Below are 18,365 nucleotides of genomic sequence, written 5' to 3'. Positions count from 1 at the left end.
TTGGTCTCGAAACGCAGATCTGCCTGTGTATGGGAACCACAGCTTGCTGCAGCAAGCAGCGGGCTGGGTGCTGATCACGGGCCTCAGGGGTTTGGAGGAGAGAAGGGGACTGCTTGTGCTCAGAGCCAAGGTTAGACTCCCTGGCAGAGTAGGAAATGTGTTTACTTTCCTAAGAGACGTTAGCCAGCTGTGCAGGTAGGTGCTGGCCTGCTCAGCTGTCACATGCTTGTGGGCGGTGGCTCACAGGCTCGGCCGAATGGGAGCACCCCTGTAGTCATTCAGGAGAGAGCATGACTTCACTGGAATAAACTCTTCTGTGGCTAAACATATTATTATGCAGGCAGGGTGCTGTTTCCTAGCAACTTTAGAGAACTAATTAACCTTTGCAGAGGGACTGTGCCTCCTGCAGATGTTAGTTTGTGAATCCTGAAGACTCCAAGATGTGCAACTGCAACTGACAGCAAAAAAAAAGTGAAGGCTGAGTAAGGAGGGACCCCACAGCTGTTGTGTCCCATCCTGGGGAGAAAACATTTGGCCACCAGAGCATAAAGCTGGGAAATGTAGGATTTCCCAATACAGAACTGATGACCTCAGCCCCTAAAATTAATTTTGCAGTTTAAAAGGAAGGGTGGCAGTCTGTTGGCATCATCTAGTTTTGCAGCCTTGATGATGAATGGGCTATTTTGAAGTCCCTGCTCACAAGGCAGGCTTGCTTCTCCCTGCCTTGGTTGGGAGCAGTACAGGCTGGGAGGGAAGCACTGAATGATCCCAGCCACTGAGAGATGCTTCCAGAAGGGACACTTTTTCACAAAGCTGAAGGAAGGCTCTGCCTCAGCCTGCCTTCTTGGAGATGCTGTAGATTCAGAATGGGGAGGCAATAAATAGGATTTTAAATTTTTTTTTATTTTTATATACCAGTGTGAAATGGTTTGATTGGAAAACATCATCCTCCAAAGCAAACTTTTTTGAGTAGCAATGAAGGAATTCTGGGATAATTGATTGAAATCATGCATCATATTGCTGCACTTTCTTTTTTTGTATGCTAATCCAGCCTGTGCTGCCAAGAGCAGATGTTCTAGAAAGCATTTTCCCTTTCTTGCTTTTATGTTTTTCTTTTGCTTCTCTTGCATGGCCTTCTTTCATCTCTCTCTCTCAAATTACTGAAGGGTGTTAGAGGAGAAGTCACAAGGCCAGTTCCCCTAAAAGTTAGGAGACTTTTGCACTGTGGATCAGGCCCTCATGGGTGGCTGCAGTTCATCAGCCAGGTGCAGGGTTAGAGTCTGGATAAGATGTTTCACATAATTACTCACAGGACAGTGATGTCTGCAGGGACCCAGCCAGGGTTTTATATCCATCTAAATGCATCTAAGCTTCCTGACCCAAGTGAGCTGTCTCACAAGGCTTTAGTGTGCAGTCCCTCCCAAATTCCTGCCATCCCCTCAGAGCCGTTCAGTAAGCCGTGGTGCCCATATTTGCAGACAGCCTTGTCTGTGCACCCCACCTCCTTCTGACTTTTCCAGCATGTCCAGCCTCTGCAGCCTCAGTGGGAAAAGTGTTGCCTGCCTGCTTTGTCTATGTGTGGTTCAAAATGAGCTGTTTCTGCATTTCTGAGCCCAGCAGCACATCCATGTGGGCTGAAGGCTATCTCAACTTGTGGGTCACCCTCCAGGCCTTGGCTGTCTTTATCTCCTAGACAGAGCCTGTGGAGCCCTTGAATAGTGTTGGCTGGAATCTGCTGGCTGGTGGATGGGCTTCTTAATATTTGTGACAGCTGGAGGGGCTGGAGCCCTATGAAAGACAGGCCTTTTTTCATGTGCAGACAAATGGAGTCCAAATCTATTCAATAACTGCTCATCTTACTCTAAATGCCATTAGAGGGAACCTGTCCTTCAGGCACGTCTGCTGGATAGGTTTTCTCCTCCTCCTCCTCCCTCCTCCTCCTCCTCCCTCCTCCTCCTCCTCCCTCTCCCTCTCCTCCCTCTCCCTCTCCTCCCTCTCCTCCCTCTCCCTCTCCTCCCTCTCCCTCTCCTCCCTCTCCCTCTCCTCCCTCTCCCTCTCCTCCCTCTCCCTCTCCTCCCTCTCCCTCTCCTCCCTCTCCCTCTCCTCCCTCTCCCTCTCCTCCCTCTCCTCCTCCTTCCTCCTCCTCCTTCCTCCTCCTCCTTCCTCCTCCTCCTCCTCCTCCTCCGGCTGAAAGGGAGTTTTTCCCATGTCTTTCCTAGATAGCCAAAGATGTGAAGCAGTTCTACGATCAAGCGCTTCAACAAGCGCTCATGGGAGAATCAGATGCAAGCAACGCCAAAGCTGTAGTGAAGACCTTCCATGAAACGGTAAGATGGTGGTGGTTGTGCTGGAGAATTAGTAATGGAGGTCAGGAAAATGGATGGGAAAAGCAGAGTCTAAAGCAGATGATGCTATGTGCAGGTCTGAGCCTATCAAGTTTGCTGTTCTTACATGTTAAGAAGCAGAGTTGTGCTCGTCAGTATTCTCTCCATCACAAGGTGCTGGGACGTCTGGACAAAATTCTGATTAAGTTGTCTTTCATGTACCTCAGCACCCCTGATTTAAGTAAAAATTTTAAGTTAAAATTTAAGTTAAAAATTTAAGTTAAAATTTCATGGAAGAAGAATGTAGCTCTGAGGAATTAATTGTGATATTCCCCCTCCAAGATGCCTCCTCGATCTGGGGTGGCTTCAAGAATATGTAACAGTGGGGAGAGCCTTGCATAAGTGTTGGCTTTCCATTGTTTCTTTTTTCCTCTCCCCATGTAGCTGGACTGCTGTGGTTCTGATATTGTAACAGCGACTTTCACTCCTGTGTGGAGGGATGACCTCTGCCGAAAGGACTCCCTGAAAAGCTTTTTTGAGGTAGGCACAGCTGCTCTTCAGTCAGCACAGCTGCTTCAGAAAACCTTGGCTGCCAAGGAAATTTGGGGATTTATTGGGAAATAGATAAAGGATAGAGATTTCATTTATTTGAGGATGGTGTAGAAGGATGTTAAAGGTTCCCATTTGGTTCTTCCTTTGCTGTTCCTGCTTGAGGGGACTGACAGATGCAGAGGGGTGAAATCTGGTTGGAAGTCTTGGGGCCAGGACCTGGGGAACATAAGTGGGACCAGGGAGATGCTGACCTGCCTTTCTCAGTGCTGGGGGTGGGTGAGGGGGAAGCAGACTGTCTGACTGGTGTGCTTCTCTGCCTCAGAACACGAACTGCCACAAAAAAATAGATGAGCTCTTCTCCGGGAAGCTCTACCTGATTGGTATCGCTGCCGTCGTGGTTGCTGTGATCATGGTAAGTGTGACAGCCTGGTGGGACAGGGAAAAGCCACCTCGGGGCACCCTGGTCCTCTTCCAGCTGGGCTGGATGTGTCCTTCTCTGGATGCCCCTGCAACTCGGCATGCAGCATCAGCTCTATGCTCCACAGAACTCTGGAACATGGCGAGACCAAGGGCTTCATCATCCCCCTGGAGAGTTGGGATGTGAGGGCAGGCACCTGGCAAGCTCAGTAGAGCAGGAGCACCTGCAAGCCCGGCTGAAAGAGTAGAGCACCACTGAAACCTCCTCTAAAGCCACTCATTCTGCAGACTACCATGTTTTGTTGTTGGCGTCTGCAGTGGGAAGGGATTTGCTTGTTTTGCTATGTTGAGTTTGCTCCCTAGTGAGGGCTGGATGCTGTGGGGGTGTAACATGGCATCTGTGCAAAGGCTGAGCTGTAGTGCTGGAGGAATCAAGGCATTTGCTATGTAGCTGGCAGCCAAAAAGCTTGTCAGGTACCACCACTGCTGCCAGTGAGAGATGGGAGGATGGTGCCTTATCTCAAACTGGCCAACTCCATATGACAACAGCAACAAAGACGTAGCATCCCTGCCCTTACCTCTGGCATGAGAGTGTTAATGTGGAGTGGGGGAGCTCCTGCATCGTACTGGTTGTTGCCTCACTGGTGCTCCTGTGTCTCTCAACAGATCTTTGAGATGATCCTGAGCATGGTGCTGTGCTGTGGCATAAGGAACAGCTCCGTCTACTGAGCCGTGAGAGCCGGGCAGGGGAAGGGGGGAGCAGGGCGGACGGCGCTAGAGGGGACCCCAAGTGCCACCGAGTGACCAGGAGACATTTCAACAACAGACAAAGAAAATTATGTATATAAATGCTTCCAATATTACCATACAGTACTTATCATTTTTATTTTGAAGTACTTTTTTTTTTTTTTAAATAAATAAAACTTTCCCGTATCTTTGTGGCTGAGTTAGTTACACATCAGTTTTGTGTGATGGGAAAGCTGCTGTAGCAGGAGATCAACTCCTTTCTCCCCATTCCCCACCCCCAGTAACTCAGAAGTAACATTGGTGGAATATGTACGGAGGAGAAGGGTGCTGCCTGGTCTCAGAAAATTTTGCCTTGGTTTTACCAACTTTTTTAATTGGATGTTGAAGCAGCATTTAGTATTTTTGTTAATTTGTACTCATCTTTTCCAACCATCACCCCAGCTCCCTGGTGTTTCCAAGCTGTCTGTAGGGAAGCTTGCCTGACTGTCCAAAGCCTAGGAGAGAGGAGGGGAAAGGATACAACCTCCATCACCTGGGTGCAATGTATCCCAGGGGAAACACAGGCATTATTCCTCTCCAGCCTGTTTCCATTGGTAGGTCAATCCTTAACAGAAGTCATGCTGGAACTTTTTTACTCTCTAATGTAAAAATGTTTTTTGGTTTTGTGATTTATTTTTTTTTTATTTTATTTTTTTTCCTTAGGACAATTTATATATTGTCTCAGTTCCATTGATTCATTGCATTAAGAGGTCAGTGTCTGGGGGTGAATTTTAGTCCCAGTTTTTCAAATATAACAAACTGAAAATTAAATTACTTTTCTAATGTACTTCAGTGTTTCATTATAGACATATATTTCAAGGAGAATCTAGTTCTATACCAAGTTTCCACTGTTAAGCTAATGCTCACATAGAAATAATATTGGAAAAAGAAGAAATTGTAAAAAAAAAGTCTTTGACTTTAGAAATCCTGCTTTTATGTACTGCAGGACGATGCTTGGGTGTTCCCAGCCATATGCGTATATGCTTAAAATTTCATCTTTGTATCACTCTCTTGTTCAGTGAAGTTATTCTTAATTATAGCATATTGTCACACACTGTAATATTGCTGAGAAATTGTCATAATCTGATTCTGAAATAAAAAAGGCTATTTTTAAGACCTTCCAGTTATATTAACAGCAGATCAGCTTATAAAATCAAGGTAATTTAGCATGTTAGATCGCACCAGTTGAAACACATTCTTGTGATCTGGTAACTTTGATTATCACTTTGATGTCTGTGGCTTATTTTAAATGCCACTCTGTCACCGTGTAGATAAAGGGGGAGAGTGACCCAGGAGCTATGTAATAAAATCAGAGTGTCACTAAAAAGATGATCTATATGTATAGTTCTATAGATATATATTTTTAAGCAAAGCCTTTTCCTTAGCCGTATGGGCACTTGAGCTGGAAATTATAGTATCTTTTGCCACCTTGAAGCAGGTAAGGGGAGGAGTTTAAATTAGTGATCATTTTCCCCACTTCAGGAGTATTTTTGCTTCTTATACTCTCCCAGTTTGTCACAACCAAGAGCTTCAGATCTGATAGGGATCATCAATCATTTTAAACTAGTACCTTGTCCACTGCAGGTGGCTGTCACAGCTGTTGCCACTAGAGAATAGAAGATTCCTGCACTGGGGCAAATTGATCCATTCACAAGTTTTTCTTCCCTTCTACTCCCTCCTTTCCTCTTCCTGCCTTTTTAGTATATAGGGCCTTTAAAAAGTATATAGATAAATATATATAGATATATATATATCAAGTTGTGCTGGGTAAAGAGGAGGAAGTGCTTCAACAGATCTTCATATTGAGGGGTTGGACAAGAAAAGATTCAGCCTTAGAAATAGCCTTAAAGCAACACTGCCCTGAATGTCCATGTTGTGCACATTGAGAATGAGATGAGGTTTTACAGTAGATAACTCCTTCTCCTGCTCCCCAGCGTAGCTCCTTCAGGTCATCTACTCTGTTACGTGGCCATATGTATATGCATCATCCAAGCATGTGTGTTTACATCTGTGTGCATCAGGATTGTCAGCATACAGAATGGATGTGTAACTTGCCACCTTTTTTGTTGACTGTTGGTAAATGTGTATAAATATGCCATTAAGCATTTCAATTCTGTTTTCTTTTCCTTATACCGTATTTTTGATATTGTTCAGTATTCAGTTGATGCTGTGTACATAGCTGGAGCTCTGTTTGAAGACAGACTGGGTCTCGATGCAGGTCAGGTGTGTCCTCAGACACTGTACTTTAAGGGTTTGAGTTGTCCCACGCAGGAGAAACTGGGAGAAAATGGTACTTGGAGAGGGAATCTGAGAGCTGTGAGAGGAGGAAGAGCAGGAAGTTTGCTCAGACAGTGTCCCACAGGGGTTGCAATTCACCCTGTGGCTCATTTCAGAGGTGGCTTGCCATTGTGGAGAGTTCCAGAGGCAGCTTCCTGGGCCATCTCCTGTTTCTGTGGCTGCTGCAGGAAAGGTGCTCAAGGCAGGGAACAGCTAGGGAAGGGTCGTGAGAGCAGGGACAGAAAAATGTTTGCAGAGGGGACAATGCTTTCTTCAGTTATCAGCTGAGTGCCCACACTTGATGGAGTGATCCTGAGCTGGAGGAGTCAACCCTGGGAGAACAGGGACAGAGAGGAACCATCATGCTTAAGAACAAGGAAGTAGTTGAGAAGCCCTCTCTGAAAAAAACTACCCACTTGGGTCTCCCGTGAAGCTGGACCTGAGTTAACACAAACTAGAACGGGAGTGGTGAAGGGCTGAGGGGACTCTCCCCGTTGCAAGCCCTCGGGATCCAAAAGCCACAGAGCTTTTCTTGCCAGTTGGTCAGTCCCAAAGCTGGCTGAGGTGAAAGGGAAAAACCCACTAGTCAGGACCCCTGCTCTGCCCCAGCACCTCTCCTGCATACCTGTGCCTCTGTGCATGCAACGTGGCACTCTGTGCTGCTCCTCTCCATGCCCCAGGGAAGAAAAGGATGGAATTGCAGGCTGTAAATACAAACCCCTCCCTCTCCATGGAAGCATGCCTCCTGGAGCTAGTGGCAGCTGAGAAAATGGTTGTGAGCTGAGGTGGGAATGAGGAGTGTCAACTGTCCAGGTCTGAGTTCAAAGACCGCATCGAAAGGTCAAACAGAGCCACTTACAGCTTAACTGAATGCTTGGGATTTTTTCATACTGTGGAGCATGCCACAAAGCAGTGTGTTTAACTTCTTTCTGCCTTTTTTTCTTTTTTAAAGAAATGAAACAAAAATCAATTTAATAAACATTTCTCATAGTGTGCATAGTGTGATGAACTGCTGCAATTTTACAACCAGTTAACCTTAACAGCAGGATGCTTTGTGAACCAGGCTTCAACAGCATGGGTTTTTACAGCCTCTGGGAGGGGGGCCTGCAGACAGGCTGAGTGTGCATCCGGACTGGTGCTGAGGGAAGGCAGAAAGGTTGCTTGCCAGAAGTGCTGGCTCCTGCAGTTGTGCCCCCCCCTCAAGGGAAGGGGGGCACAGCTGTAGGGGAGCTAATGTGGATTGCAAAAAGAGTGTGCTGAAATTCGGCAGAGGGAGGGGATGGATGGTGGCAGTCCTGCGCACACTTGAGGGGCTCCTCCTAAAGTGAGCTCCTCCAAAAATGACCCAAAGTGCCCTGTGCTGCCATCTGAACAGGGACTGGGCTGCTCTGCTTTCTGTGGATGGTCTGGTAATGCCACCGTTGCTGCTCCCACCTTCCCCTTGGCAGCACCAGGGGAGAAAGCCTGGCTGAGAGCGAGGTGGGAGGCTTTGATCCCTCCGTTGCCTGCCTGCCTCTGTCCTGTTCTGGTCTTTGCGCTGTGTTTGAATGTCCTGCGGCGGCTGCCAGCCATCGCCCGTGCTGGTACAGAGAGGGAGGGGGGTGCGGGAGGGAGGACAAGGAGGGAACACAACGTTGAGCTGCTGCAGAGAAAGGCAAGCCCCACTCACAGCGGCTGTGACTGTGCTGCGAGATCATGTCCATCTGTTGTTCTTTCACTTGTTTACCTGAATGTTAATGGAGTCGGACATAATGACTTCTGGAAAAAAAAAAATAGATATTTAAAAACAATAAACAAAAAATGAAACAAAGCTATTCCCCCTTGTTAGTGGATTTTTAATGATGTGTTGTCAGATCTTGTTTCCTTCCATCACGTACTGATTTCTGCCACGTCTTCCAAGGGAACAGGCTTGTCTCATTCTTGTATTCAGGCAAAATTTGGGCTGCAGGGAAAACCTCAGCTGACCCTCTAGGTGGTTTCCCATGAATGTGATGCTCTTTGCTTCATGCAAAGATGAAATGTTTGGATTGTGACACTGCATTGTTGCTCCAGATGGGGATAAAATTATTCTAGCCTCTGGAGCTAGGATTAAGCTGATGTGAGTCACTGTCAGACCCAAGCTGGTGTTCAAGGGGGAAAAACAATAGTAGAGACTAATTGGTAAAGCACAGTATGTATTTGGCATCCAGAGTGTGTGCCTTGAGACCTCAGCCTGGAATTATAGCTGGGATCTTAAACCTCCCCCAGCTAAATGTGGTCCCCTTTGTTTTGCACTTCAGGTCTGAGTATGAGCATTGATCTGCTTGAAACAGATGAGCTGAATATGATACTGGGAGAGGACTGGGTAAAACAGGCCCCTTTAAGGTTGTGTGGAGATAGGGGTTATCCTTGGAAAACAGCAGTCCTGCCATGTCAGAGCATGTGAGGCCACGTGGATAACCCACTGTGAGGGGAAGGGTGGATGGAGTTTGCAGCTTGCAGCTTGTTTCTGCTCATATTGCACAGACAACCCTGGCTTACACTTCTCTTCAACGTTTTTCTCCAGAGGTCTGAAGGATGTGGAAAGTCACTGGAGACCTTGCTGTGGAATTCCACTGCCTAGGAATGTGACTGTGGAATCTTTTTTTTTTTTTCCTTGTGAAACAAGATTTTTCAGGAATTAAAAATACAAGCATGAATTTTTCTAAACTAGACCACACCAGGATTTTTTCCAGTGGAAATTCTTTTCCTCCTCCTTCCCAAGCTGGTTTGTTTTTTTTCTTTTTAAAATCTCCTAGAGTGTTTCTAACAAGAAATTTTGGAGGTATTTTTTTGCTTTGGCGGACTCTGTTTCATAAGCTTCTTCTGGGCTGTTTGTTTTCTAAGCAGCAATGAGCCTAATTGTCTCGTTCTAAGACAGCTGTGATTAACTTGCATAAATTGCTTTTGCCATTCCCTAATCAGAGGTTGTCAAAGCTGTAACCAAGAGTTGCAATATTCTCACAGGAGGGAATAAAGCCAGCCAGCTCTCCCATGCCAGAGCTGTTTATGGTGGAGGTTTCTTCAGAGGCAAGCACCCTCCTCTGCCTGCCAGCTGCCCTTGCCGGGTTCAGGGATGAAGGATGTGTTTGTGGCTGTGCTCACATCCCTGCTCTGAACCACTGTTTCCTTTGCTGGGCATGACAGCACCGCCCTTCCAGTTAGGGAAGAAAAAAAGGTAACTGTTTAAACAATCTCATTCACTGTCGGGGCTGTGGTGGGGCTGGGAACTGTGAAACTGGGAACTGCACCAGGGAGTCGGCAACAGCGGAATTACAGCCCCGAGGGAGGAAACATCTGCCACCGGTGGTGCTGAAAGGGAGAGGAAACAATGACCTATCTGACCAGTTCTTGGTTAAGTGGTAGACACAGGCTAGGAACCCCAAGTCCCGTAAGTACCACACTGTGCACCTGAACTAGATAGAGGCTGCATATTTTTCCTGACCACTCCTCAGCTGCATCCTGGGGAGCATCACACTGCCTTGCACAGGGCATAACCTGAGTGATGGCACGCACAAGTGCTGTTCTCTGCGACCCCTTCAGCTGAACTCTGGCGGCCTGATGCTTTCACTTCAGTGCTCAGGGACCTGACGCAAACAGAAAACACCTGCCAGGTGCTAAAACTGCAGCAAACTGAAACCCACGTTGTTTTCACACTTCCAGACACATTAGAGGGCAACTACTGCGGACTGCCTGGTGTTCCTCGGTGGATTTAGATTGACTCAGCTCATGTGCCAATGGTTGCAAGTAACACTTCTAACTACAGTTTAATCACACCTTTTACTTTTTTCTTTTTTGGAAAAAAAGTATTTCTTGGCCCTGCTTTGCAAGGGCATTCCCTCATGCCAGAACACAGCTTTGCTGAGTACTGAGAGAGGTGTTGGTGTTGGGCCAGGAGCGATGACATGCACACAACACCCTGCCTGCTGGCTGCAAGGAGGCTGCTGAGATTTCCTCCAGCAGGGATTCATGCTCTTAATGCCAGGCTCAGTGTTGGTTGATGGAGCTCCCACAGGTCTTGTTGGAACAAGAGGTCTGGGGAGTTTTAGGGTTCTGTGGGGGTTTTTTTGTTAATGTTAATTTCAAGGCCCCTCAGCTGGTTCCAGTGACCTTTTTCAGCCTTTCATTACACATTTTTTTAGTATCAGGCACTCTGGGGCAGGGATAGGAGAAAGGAAAAAGCAGCAAGATTGGGAGAAGAGTTTTCTTAGTGCAGATATTCTGTGGTTAAATCAAAATGAACAGACACCCCCAACTGTTTTTGTTTCTTTTTAAAGATTGGAATAATTGCAGAGAGTATTAATTTTGCTCATAAAGGGCTTCAGTTCCCTCCCACACATGCAATGTCTCTAACAAAAAAAGGGGTTGTGGTGTCTCCCTGCAGGTCCTCTATAGGCTGGCAATAACATTGGTATTGTGAAGAATAGAGTTGATAAAGACCTTCATAGCTTGCCTGCATTAAAACTCACTCCACGGGAACTAATTTTATGTAGTTACCTTAGGGGAAAATAGCACCAACATGGGTAAACAGCACTGGAATAAATCTAAGCTGTTTGCAGGACCAAATGAAAGTACAAAGTAAAACAGGTAAGTGAAGCTCAGTGTAGAAGAGAGGTGGTATAAAGCACTGAATTCTGAAAACCCACCCCACAAGGAATTTCAAGGCCATTTGTAGGACTTCATTCTGGTGAATGGGAGAGGACAACTCATTTATTTCCTTCAGGCTGTACCAGTCTGGCTTAGCGTGACTGCCTTCTCCCAGCAGAGAAGGTTGCGGTGGTTATGACTGTGCTTTTCCTTTCCCACCGCACCTCCCCTCAAGAGCTCCAGCATCAGCTGCATGTGGCCACAACTTCCATGCTCCTTCCAGATGCAGGAGATGTTGAAAAATGCATCTTATTGCTCCATCTGGCTTGCAAGATCTGGGTGGCTGCTGGGGAATGGCATGCTGTTTTTTTCTATAGCTGTGAGGAGAGGGACCAGTGGTTCCTGCCCTAGGCTCCTAGGGCAGGAGCAGCAGCAGGAGCCTGCCAGGGAGCAGTGGAAACAGTCACTGGATGGGGCCAAAGGACAGATTTATATGCAGGAAAGGAGCATGAGGCGCCTGTGATGGGGTTGAGGCTGCTGAGCATTTTCACATGCCACCTCCACACACACAGGGACGCGCTGGCTTCCTGCAGACACATGGAGCCATCCTTGCAAATGAGCGGCCCCTCGGAGCCTGCATGCTGGATACAGCCCGCTCATTTGGATGATGGCCTGTGCTGCAGCTCAGTTCCACCTTCCAGCCCCCTCTTCAAGCCACCTCAGTTCAGGCCAGCAAGGGGAAAACACTTTACCATCTGTTGGTCTTCAGACTCTGACTCATTATTTTTATTTCAGCTGTCGCCAAGCAATAGCGAAAGTCCCAACACACCAGCATTTCCACTGCTGCAAGCTGCCTTGTCCTCAGCCACCAGAGAATAAACAGCTCAGCCTCCGTTCTCCACTGCATGCAATACTAAATATCACAGATTCTATCACAGAACAAGCTGAGTTGGAAGGGATCCACAAGGATCATCAAATCCAACTCTTAAGTAAATGGCCTGTATGGCGATCAAACCCACAGCTTTGGGTTTTATTAGCACCATGCTCTAACCAGCTGAGCTAATTTCATGAATTAAAAACAAGGAAGGAGAAAAAGTGTGCATTCAGGTTCCCTAGTCATCAATACACACATCATCCAGGCAAAAAGTGAGAACTTGTAGCTTCTGAAAACGGAGACATGGGGCTTGTCCCTGAAGGAACCCACAGGTGACAGAGACACTGGAGGTGGTGTTGCCCTCTCCTGCCCCTTTAAGCCCATGCTCTAACTATGAACCAAGGTTCAAAAGAAGACAGTGCCATTGCCTGCACCAGTCTGTTGTACCCTGTCTGTCTCCACTCTTACAGAAATGGGACATGCCACCACTTTCTCCACATCCTTTTTCCTGCCTGCTCCTTATTAAGCTCCAAGACTCTACTGCTGTCTCCCCAACAGCCTAGACCGTGTTACAAAGCACTGGCAGCCTTTACGCAGGTTTAGTCTTCCTTTCGTTTGCCCATTTACTGCTCTCCTCCTTTCCATTCCTGCTCACCTACTACAGGATTCATGTTTCCCTTTCCTCCCTCCATCTGGATACTCATTTGAATGCCTGTGACCGGACTACCATATGCAGATACATAAGAAAAAATAGGATCACCAAATGGGGAAGCACCTCTAGATCTGTTCTAAAACTACAGCTAGACAGAAGACATTTTGCAATAATGTCATCACTGCTGCCAAGTGTATTCTGGACACAGACCTTGTGTCATAAATTACTGTAATTAGCAACACTCCAGCAGGCAAAAGTATGTATTTAGAACCTGAGGATGCATATGAAGTGGCTGCAGTTTATATTTCGGATGAGTCACGGCGAGGCCCAGCTTGGAGGGAGCCAGTGAATCCTCTGCAGCCACAATATTGTCTGACAAAACCACTCAGCATAGCAAACCCTTTTTCCTAAACATTGGGAAAACAAGCTGAATACTGAAGCCTCTTGGGAAATGTATTTGCACTGAAAAGTTGAACTTTTTGCTGAAATAAGGGGAAAAACAAAAATCGAGCCTCTTTGGCCAGTGCCAATGAAACATTTTCAGACGGAGCTCCACTTCTTGACACATGCTCAAAAAATGTTCATCTGGGATAGAAAATGGAAACTTTTTTTTTTTTAATTTGGATGGATAGTGGTTTTATTCCTCAAGGGACTTGGGGTTTGGGTTTGCTAATTTTAAAATAAACACGTAAGAGGGAAAAAAACCAAACCAAAACAAACAAAAAAACTTCGGATGTGTTCGCGGTGGCCGATCCCTGCTTTTCGATGAGAACAAAACCCGTGTCCTGCTCCTCACGGTGCCGGACAGCTCCGGGGCGGCACCGCGGCTCTCCGGGGTGCGCGGCCCGACACCGAGCCCCGAGCGCCGAACCCCGCACCCGGCCTGGCAATAGGCACGGCCCCGCGCAGGCCGCGAAATGTCGGCGCCGCGGTGCGCCCTGGGAGCTGTAGTCCCGCCGCTCAGCCCCGCTCCCCAGCTCGCAAAATGTCCCCCGCCGAGGGAAGGCGGCCGCCTACAATTCCCAGGAGCCCCCAGAGAGGTGGAGCGGGGAGGGGGCGGGAGGAGCCGGCCCTTTCCGTGCCGCTCTCCCCGCCGGGAGTTGTGGTCCTGCCGCAGCCGTGGCCGCTCCCTGGAGCCCGGCAGGGACTCGGTGTCCCGGCGCGCCGCGGGCGGCGGGGCAGAGGTGGGAAGAGCGGGCAAAAGGCGGGCGGTTGCTGCGGCAAGTGTTGGGGCTGTGCGGTGTCGGGGTACGGGGGCTCTCCATTCAATTTTCTCCCCCTCCCCTCCCCGGCGGTTCTCTTTGTGCCCGGGCGGGTGGCGGTGCCCGGGGTGCAGGGCCAGCGAGGGCCGCGTGTGGTGCGGGCGGTTCGCATCCAGCAGCGTCCCGGGCCGCGAAGGGCGCTGGGGCCGGAGCCGACGGGCAGCACAGCTGGGGCTGCGCCGTGGCCTTCCCCTCAGCGGGGCGAGTGTCCAGCGGCCGATGTTCTTTCCCTGATCCTCTTCCCTATTCCCTGGCGCGGGGGCCTGTGGATCCCTGTCCCGAGGGACTGCGTGGGCTTTGGTGCGGTGGTCTGCACCGTGAGAGCAGGCCCGTGGCCGTGGTTTGCGGTGACTGAGGTCTCGTCCTCCTCACAGGAGGCAGCAGGAAGACGCACAGTGTGTTTGAGCAGCACCAGGATGGAGCAGCCCACTGGGAACCTTCCCACCCGGAGAGACGTCATTCTTTCCGAGTCGTGCTGGGATCACATCACCATAACAAATCCGTGAGTGAGTCTGGTGTGCTGTAAAGGCCAGCATATTTGGCCACTAACTTTGTTAAGGCTAAAACATCTCCTTAGGAGCAGAATTTCTCTTTTCTGTGTAAGTGCTCTCAGACAAGAGATGCCCATGATGAACACACTTCTATTGCTGTCTGAAAACAGCTATTTTATTTAATTATGCACTTCAAGGCCTTTCCTAAGTTGTAGTCGTTAACGTTTCATGTGTTCCAAAACTAAGTAGAACACTGTATCATTTAAAGAAGATTATTTCGCGCTAGGGATTACATGGAGGGCAGTGTTTTCAAAAGCAGCCGTCAGATCCTTTCTGTCAAAGGCAGCCAGACTTGACATGGAACGCAGCACTCCTCAGAAGATTCTCTGTGTTTTATGCTTCATGAAAATCTTTGAACATGACCTTTCTTTGGAAACAGAAGTCTGTGTTACCCGTGATCTTAATACTTAGAAGCACTTAATGTTTGCAATGCATAACTATTATTATTGTATCTTCTTAGCTGCATTTAATACTGTTTATTTAGTACTGGCTTTCTGCACATGCAAGTTAGAGCTTGAATTTTTTTAAAACCTCTCTTCTGTTCTACAGGATAAAGTTGGCAGTATGAATGTGGAGACTGGGTAAATATAGTGGTGCCTGCCTTATTAGGCTGTCTGCTGTTCTTCTGCCAAAAATTCAGTATCTGCAGACCTTTATACCACCATGAGTTTGTGTCAGATTTAGAACCCAGTTTTACAGCTTTGGATGATTGAGGGGGACAGAATTATTTTTAAAACTACATTTCCAGTATCATGATGGAAATGTTTGTTTTCTAGGGTGGAAGTGCTGAGATCTTTGGTGGCTTTAACTGACCCTCAGGAGGGGAAGCTGACTCAGTCTCAAGAGAAAGTGAGTGACTAACAGACTTTCCATGTCTGTTTACTGCATTGTTTCAGAAGAGCCTATAATTAGGTAGTCAAGCTTATCCTAATAATATGTTGGAACTGTTTCCATAATTCACAAGAGCTGAACCAAAATGTGTGCATACGCCAGCTCTGTTTCCAGTTGCCCAGCAAGTGGTAGCATGATCACCGACCATCTGAATCCAGCAAGGTTCCCTTTGAGCACATGGCACTGTCAGGTATTCCAGCTGCTTCTGAAAATCAGGCTTCAAATCCCACTGTCGTTTACTGACTGAAGGGCCAACTCTTGCAGGCCTGTGATTGCCACCTCTCCTTGTTTCCATGTGTGAGCATGGCATGTGTGATTAGTTTTCTTAATCCAATGGGATTGATTTCTTGAGCTGGCTCGTTTTCGAATTCCTGGAATCCATTAATGACTTGAGAGCTTAAAGCCAGAGGAAGCAGTGGAGCTTGTACTTTATGCCACATTAAAGCAGACTTGAAACAGTGGCGCTGATATTTTTGTGGGTTTTCTGTCACTGATGGGGATCAGTCATAGTGTCCTTTGTAATAGGCAGAACGTGATGGCTATTAGAACAGCAGGTACAGTGCTAGTGCAGTAATGATTGTACTGGCCAAATCAAAGAGTGAGAAATTGAATGTGTTCCTGTGCATTTTTACAGTGTGAATAAACACAGGGTGTAATATGCAGAGGTCATTGCTGTCTCTTGGAAGATCTATAAGACAGCTTTGGGGGGATTCAGATTAACTCAAGAGCTTTATGTTCATCTTTTAGTAATTAGACCTGATATATCCCAGCAACCTCTAATGAAATTTGGTAGCATTACTTTCAATTACTTCATATTCTTCTATTCAGTCTTGTGTAAATCTTTAATTTTAATGTGCATTCATTCCTTAAATAATGTTTTCATTTGAAGCAAAATTGCTTGGGAATCCCTAAAGCACAGCTAACTATTGTATTGCAGTTATAATTACTTTGCACAACACAGAGTGATGGTCTCATCCTTGGTTCTCATTTCACAGTTAAGTTTTTATGCTCCTTTATATTTTAGGCACTAAACTCCCTGGGCATTTGGAAAACTGTATTTAGAGCTGTTCCTGGGTCTGCATCAAAGACCGCAGTGGAGTGACAGCTCGAAGATGGGAGACCAGGAAGGAGGTGAACCTTTTCTGGGGATAGTGGCTGATGGTGCCAGAGACTACGAAGGAGCTCTGCCCTCAGACACGGTGTCACTCAGCGATTCTGACTCTGATGACTTGGGGCTGGCAGGTGAAGCAGAAGTTGATACAATATCTCCAGAGGAGCCATCTGTAGATGAAGGGGATTTCAGATTAGGAGACACACCTGGCTCTTCAAACAGCGGTCACAGATCTCCTGTCCAGCCATTCCATCTGAAGGGCATGAGTTCTACATTCTCCCTCCGTAGCCAGAACATTTTTGATTGCCTGGAAGAGGCAGCCAAGCTGTCTGTGCCCTCAATGCCTGATGATAATGTTGTTGATGGGAGGTTTAAGCGTCCATTGCCTCCGACCACAATTTCAGGTACCCTGGTCCCAGAAAACATGGGGAGGCAAGCCAGACCAGTGCAGGCTCCCAGAACCTCTCCTGCAGTGCCTGACTATGTGGCACACCCAGAGCGCTGGACCAAATACAGCCTAGAGGGAGTTTCAGAGTCCAGTGATAAGACTAACAGGGCAGTGGCCATGGAATTTCTAGGTGGTTTGAAGAAAAGAGGGGAGCAACAGAGCTCGGCTTCCCAAGATAGTTATGCCCCATCCTTCAACCAGGACCCTTCCAGCTGTGGAGCTGGGAGGATTGTCTTCACCAAACCAATTAAAAGAGGTGTTGATGGACTGGAAAAGAAAAGATTGACAGGAGAGGATGATAAGAAACAGATGAAGACAGATCTGAAAGGAAAATCTCTTAGGAAGACTGATGACTTGAAGGAAGAAGATAAGGTTGAGCTGGGGCACTTAGACAGTGACAGTGGAAAAGCAGCAGAGGAGGAAGAGTGTGTGATGGAAGGGGACCTGAACACAGAATACAAACCTGATGCAAGGCTTGGTGATACAGGTGAGGAGCCATCGCTGGGACCAGTTGGATTCCACTGCAGTAAGAAGAAGAGCAGGAAAAACTTCAGACATAAAGTAGATGAAGGGGAGGAGGAAGAGTCCTGAAGGTTGAAGCACATTGGAGACATCCCAGGACTTGTCTTGTTCTTTTTTTTTTCCTTTTTTTTTTTTCTGGCCTGAAAACCATGTGATAGCATTTTGTCCAACAGCTTGCATTATAGCCACCAAGAATATTTTATACTGTTAGAAATTAAGCTGCCTAAAATAAATTCCAGACTTTTGTTTATGAGAAGTCCATGGGCACAGGATAGTTGCATCCTGGCAGGACAGAATAAAGTGTGCTTTGTTTGCTTGAAAAGCTCCCTGGATCTTGCTCTGGAGCTAAAGTATCCAAAGAAACAGAAGTGTTGGCTAAAAGGCTGCAGGGCTTCCTAGTAACTCCCAGTTTTGATATTGTTCCCAAATCCTGTGGAATCCTGGAGAAAAGGTGATGAGCTCATTATGTAGAGATTTTTAAACAATGAAAATAAAACCTAGTCTTCCACTGGATGTGATTTCTCCTTGCCCCATCCCAGGAAGGAAAACCCTTTAATTTTTTTGTTTAAAAACATCCTTCTCTCATTGCCATTGAGGGTGAAAGCACAGCAATGCCCTGTTACATGACATAATGATGTGCATATTTGTATGTGCTTTGCAGGAGGTGCTGCTTCCATATTGATTCTGTATGTGGATTGGGGTGTTTGTGGAAGTGTTTATACCAGAACTGGAGACTTTTTTGTTCTATGCGATACAATAAACTTTTCGTTGTAGCTTGATTTCACCTCTGAACCATGCTGAGTAATGCAGCTGTAGAAGTTCTACCAAACATTTTATTTGATTTTAAAACTGTCTTGAAAACCTTTTAAAGTGTTACTCTAACTTCACCATCTTGTTAACTTCTCCCTCAAGTCTTACAGATTCTAAACCTCACATTTTTAACATTTTCAATAATTTTACAATGTATAATCCCCTCATAGGATGAGTCATTTCATACAATGAATCACATTGTAAGCAATGTCAAATATAGTGGGGTTTTTCCACAGTGCTAGTAAATTTAATAAATAAGGCTGAAAGATTAAATTCTTTGAAA

The 18,365-nt window shown here is 46.8% G+C and overlaps 2 protein-coding genes across 5 annotated transcripts in view; both read left to right on the top strand.

Moving 5' to 3' along the window:
- The window catches only part of CD81 (CD81 molecule), a 33,214-nt gene extending 25,863 nt beyond the window's left edge, over positions 1-7,351 (top strand). Inside the window, exons 5-8 of the mRNA XM_005522335.3 lie at positions 2,220-2,327; positions 2,769-2,864; positions 3,199-3,288; positions 3,960-7,351. Coding sequence (XP_005522392.1) covers positions 2,220-2,327; positions 2,769-2,864; positions 3,199-3,288; positions 3,960-4,022 — 357 coding nt within the window. The 3' untranslated portion in view covers positions 4,023-7,351. The remainder of the gene's footprint in view (positions 1-2,219; positions 2,328-2,768; positions 2,865-3,198; positions 3,289-3,959) is intronic.
- Positions 7,352-13,577: 6,226 nt separating this feature from the next.
- Positions 13,578-18,051, top strand: TSSC4 (tumor suppressing subtransferable candidate 4). 4 transcript variants are annotated; one of them, XM_088058085.1, is made up of 4 exons: positions 13,578-13,671; positions 14,124-14,251; positions 15,077-15,149; positions 16,256-18,051. In XM_088058085.1, the coding sequence occupies exons 2-4, from the start codon at positions 14,166-14,168 to the stop codon at positions 17,339-17,341; spliced, it is 1,245 nt and encodes a 414-aa protein (XP_087914211.1). In that variant the 5' UTR covers positions 13,578-13,671; positions 14,124-14,165; the 3' UTR covers positions 17,342-18,051. The 4 variants fall into 4 exon arrangements, with proteins under 4 accessions (XP_087914211.1, XP_014107645.1, XP_014107646.1 ...); XM_014252170.2 differs by lacking the exon at positions 13,578-13,671 and having other exon boundaries at positions 14,123-14,255; positions 16,216-18,051; XM_014252171.2 differs by lacking the exons at positions 13,578-13,671; positions 15,077-15,149 and having other exon boundaries at positions 14,123-14,255; positions 16,216-18,051.
- Positions 18,052-18,365: the final 314 nt, after the last annotated feature.

The sequence above is a fragment of the Pseudopodoces humilis genome, chromosome 7, assembly GCF_049639895.1.
Source record: "Pseudopodoces humilis isolate 2021_Gansu_Grassland_sample_001 chromosome 7, ASM4963989v1, whole genome shotgun sequence".
NCBI lineage: Eukaryota > Metazoa > Chordata > Aves > Passeriformes > Paridae > Pseudopodoces > Pseudopodoces humilis.
Note: the sequence above shows the minus strand (reverse complement) of the source record. Positions and strands in the feature narration are given on the sequence as shown.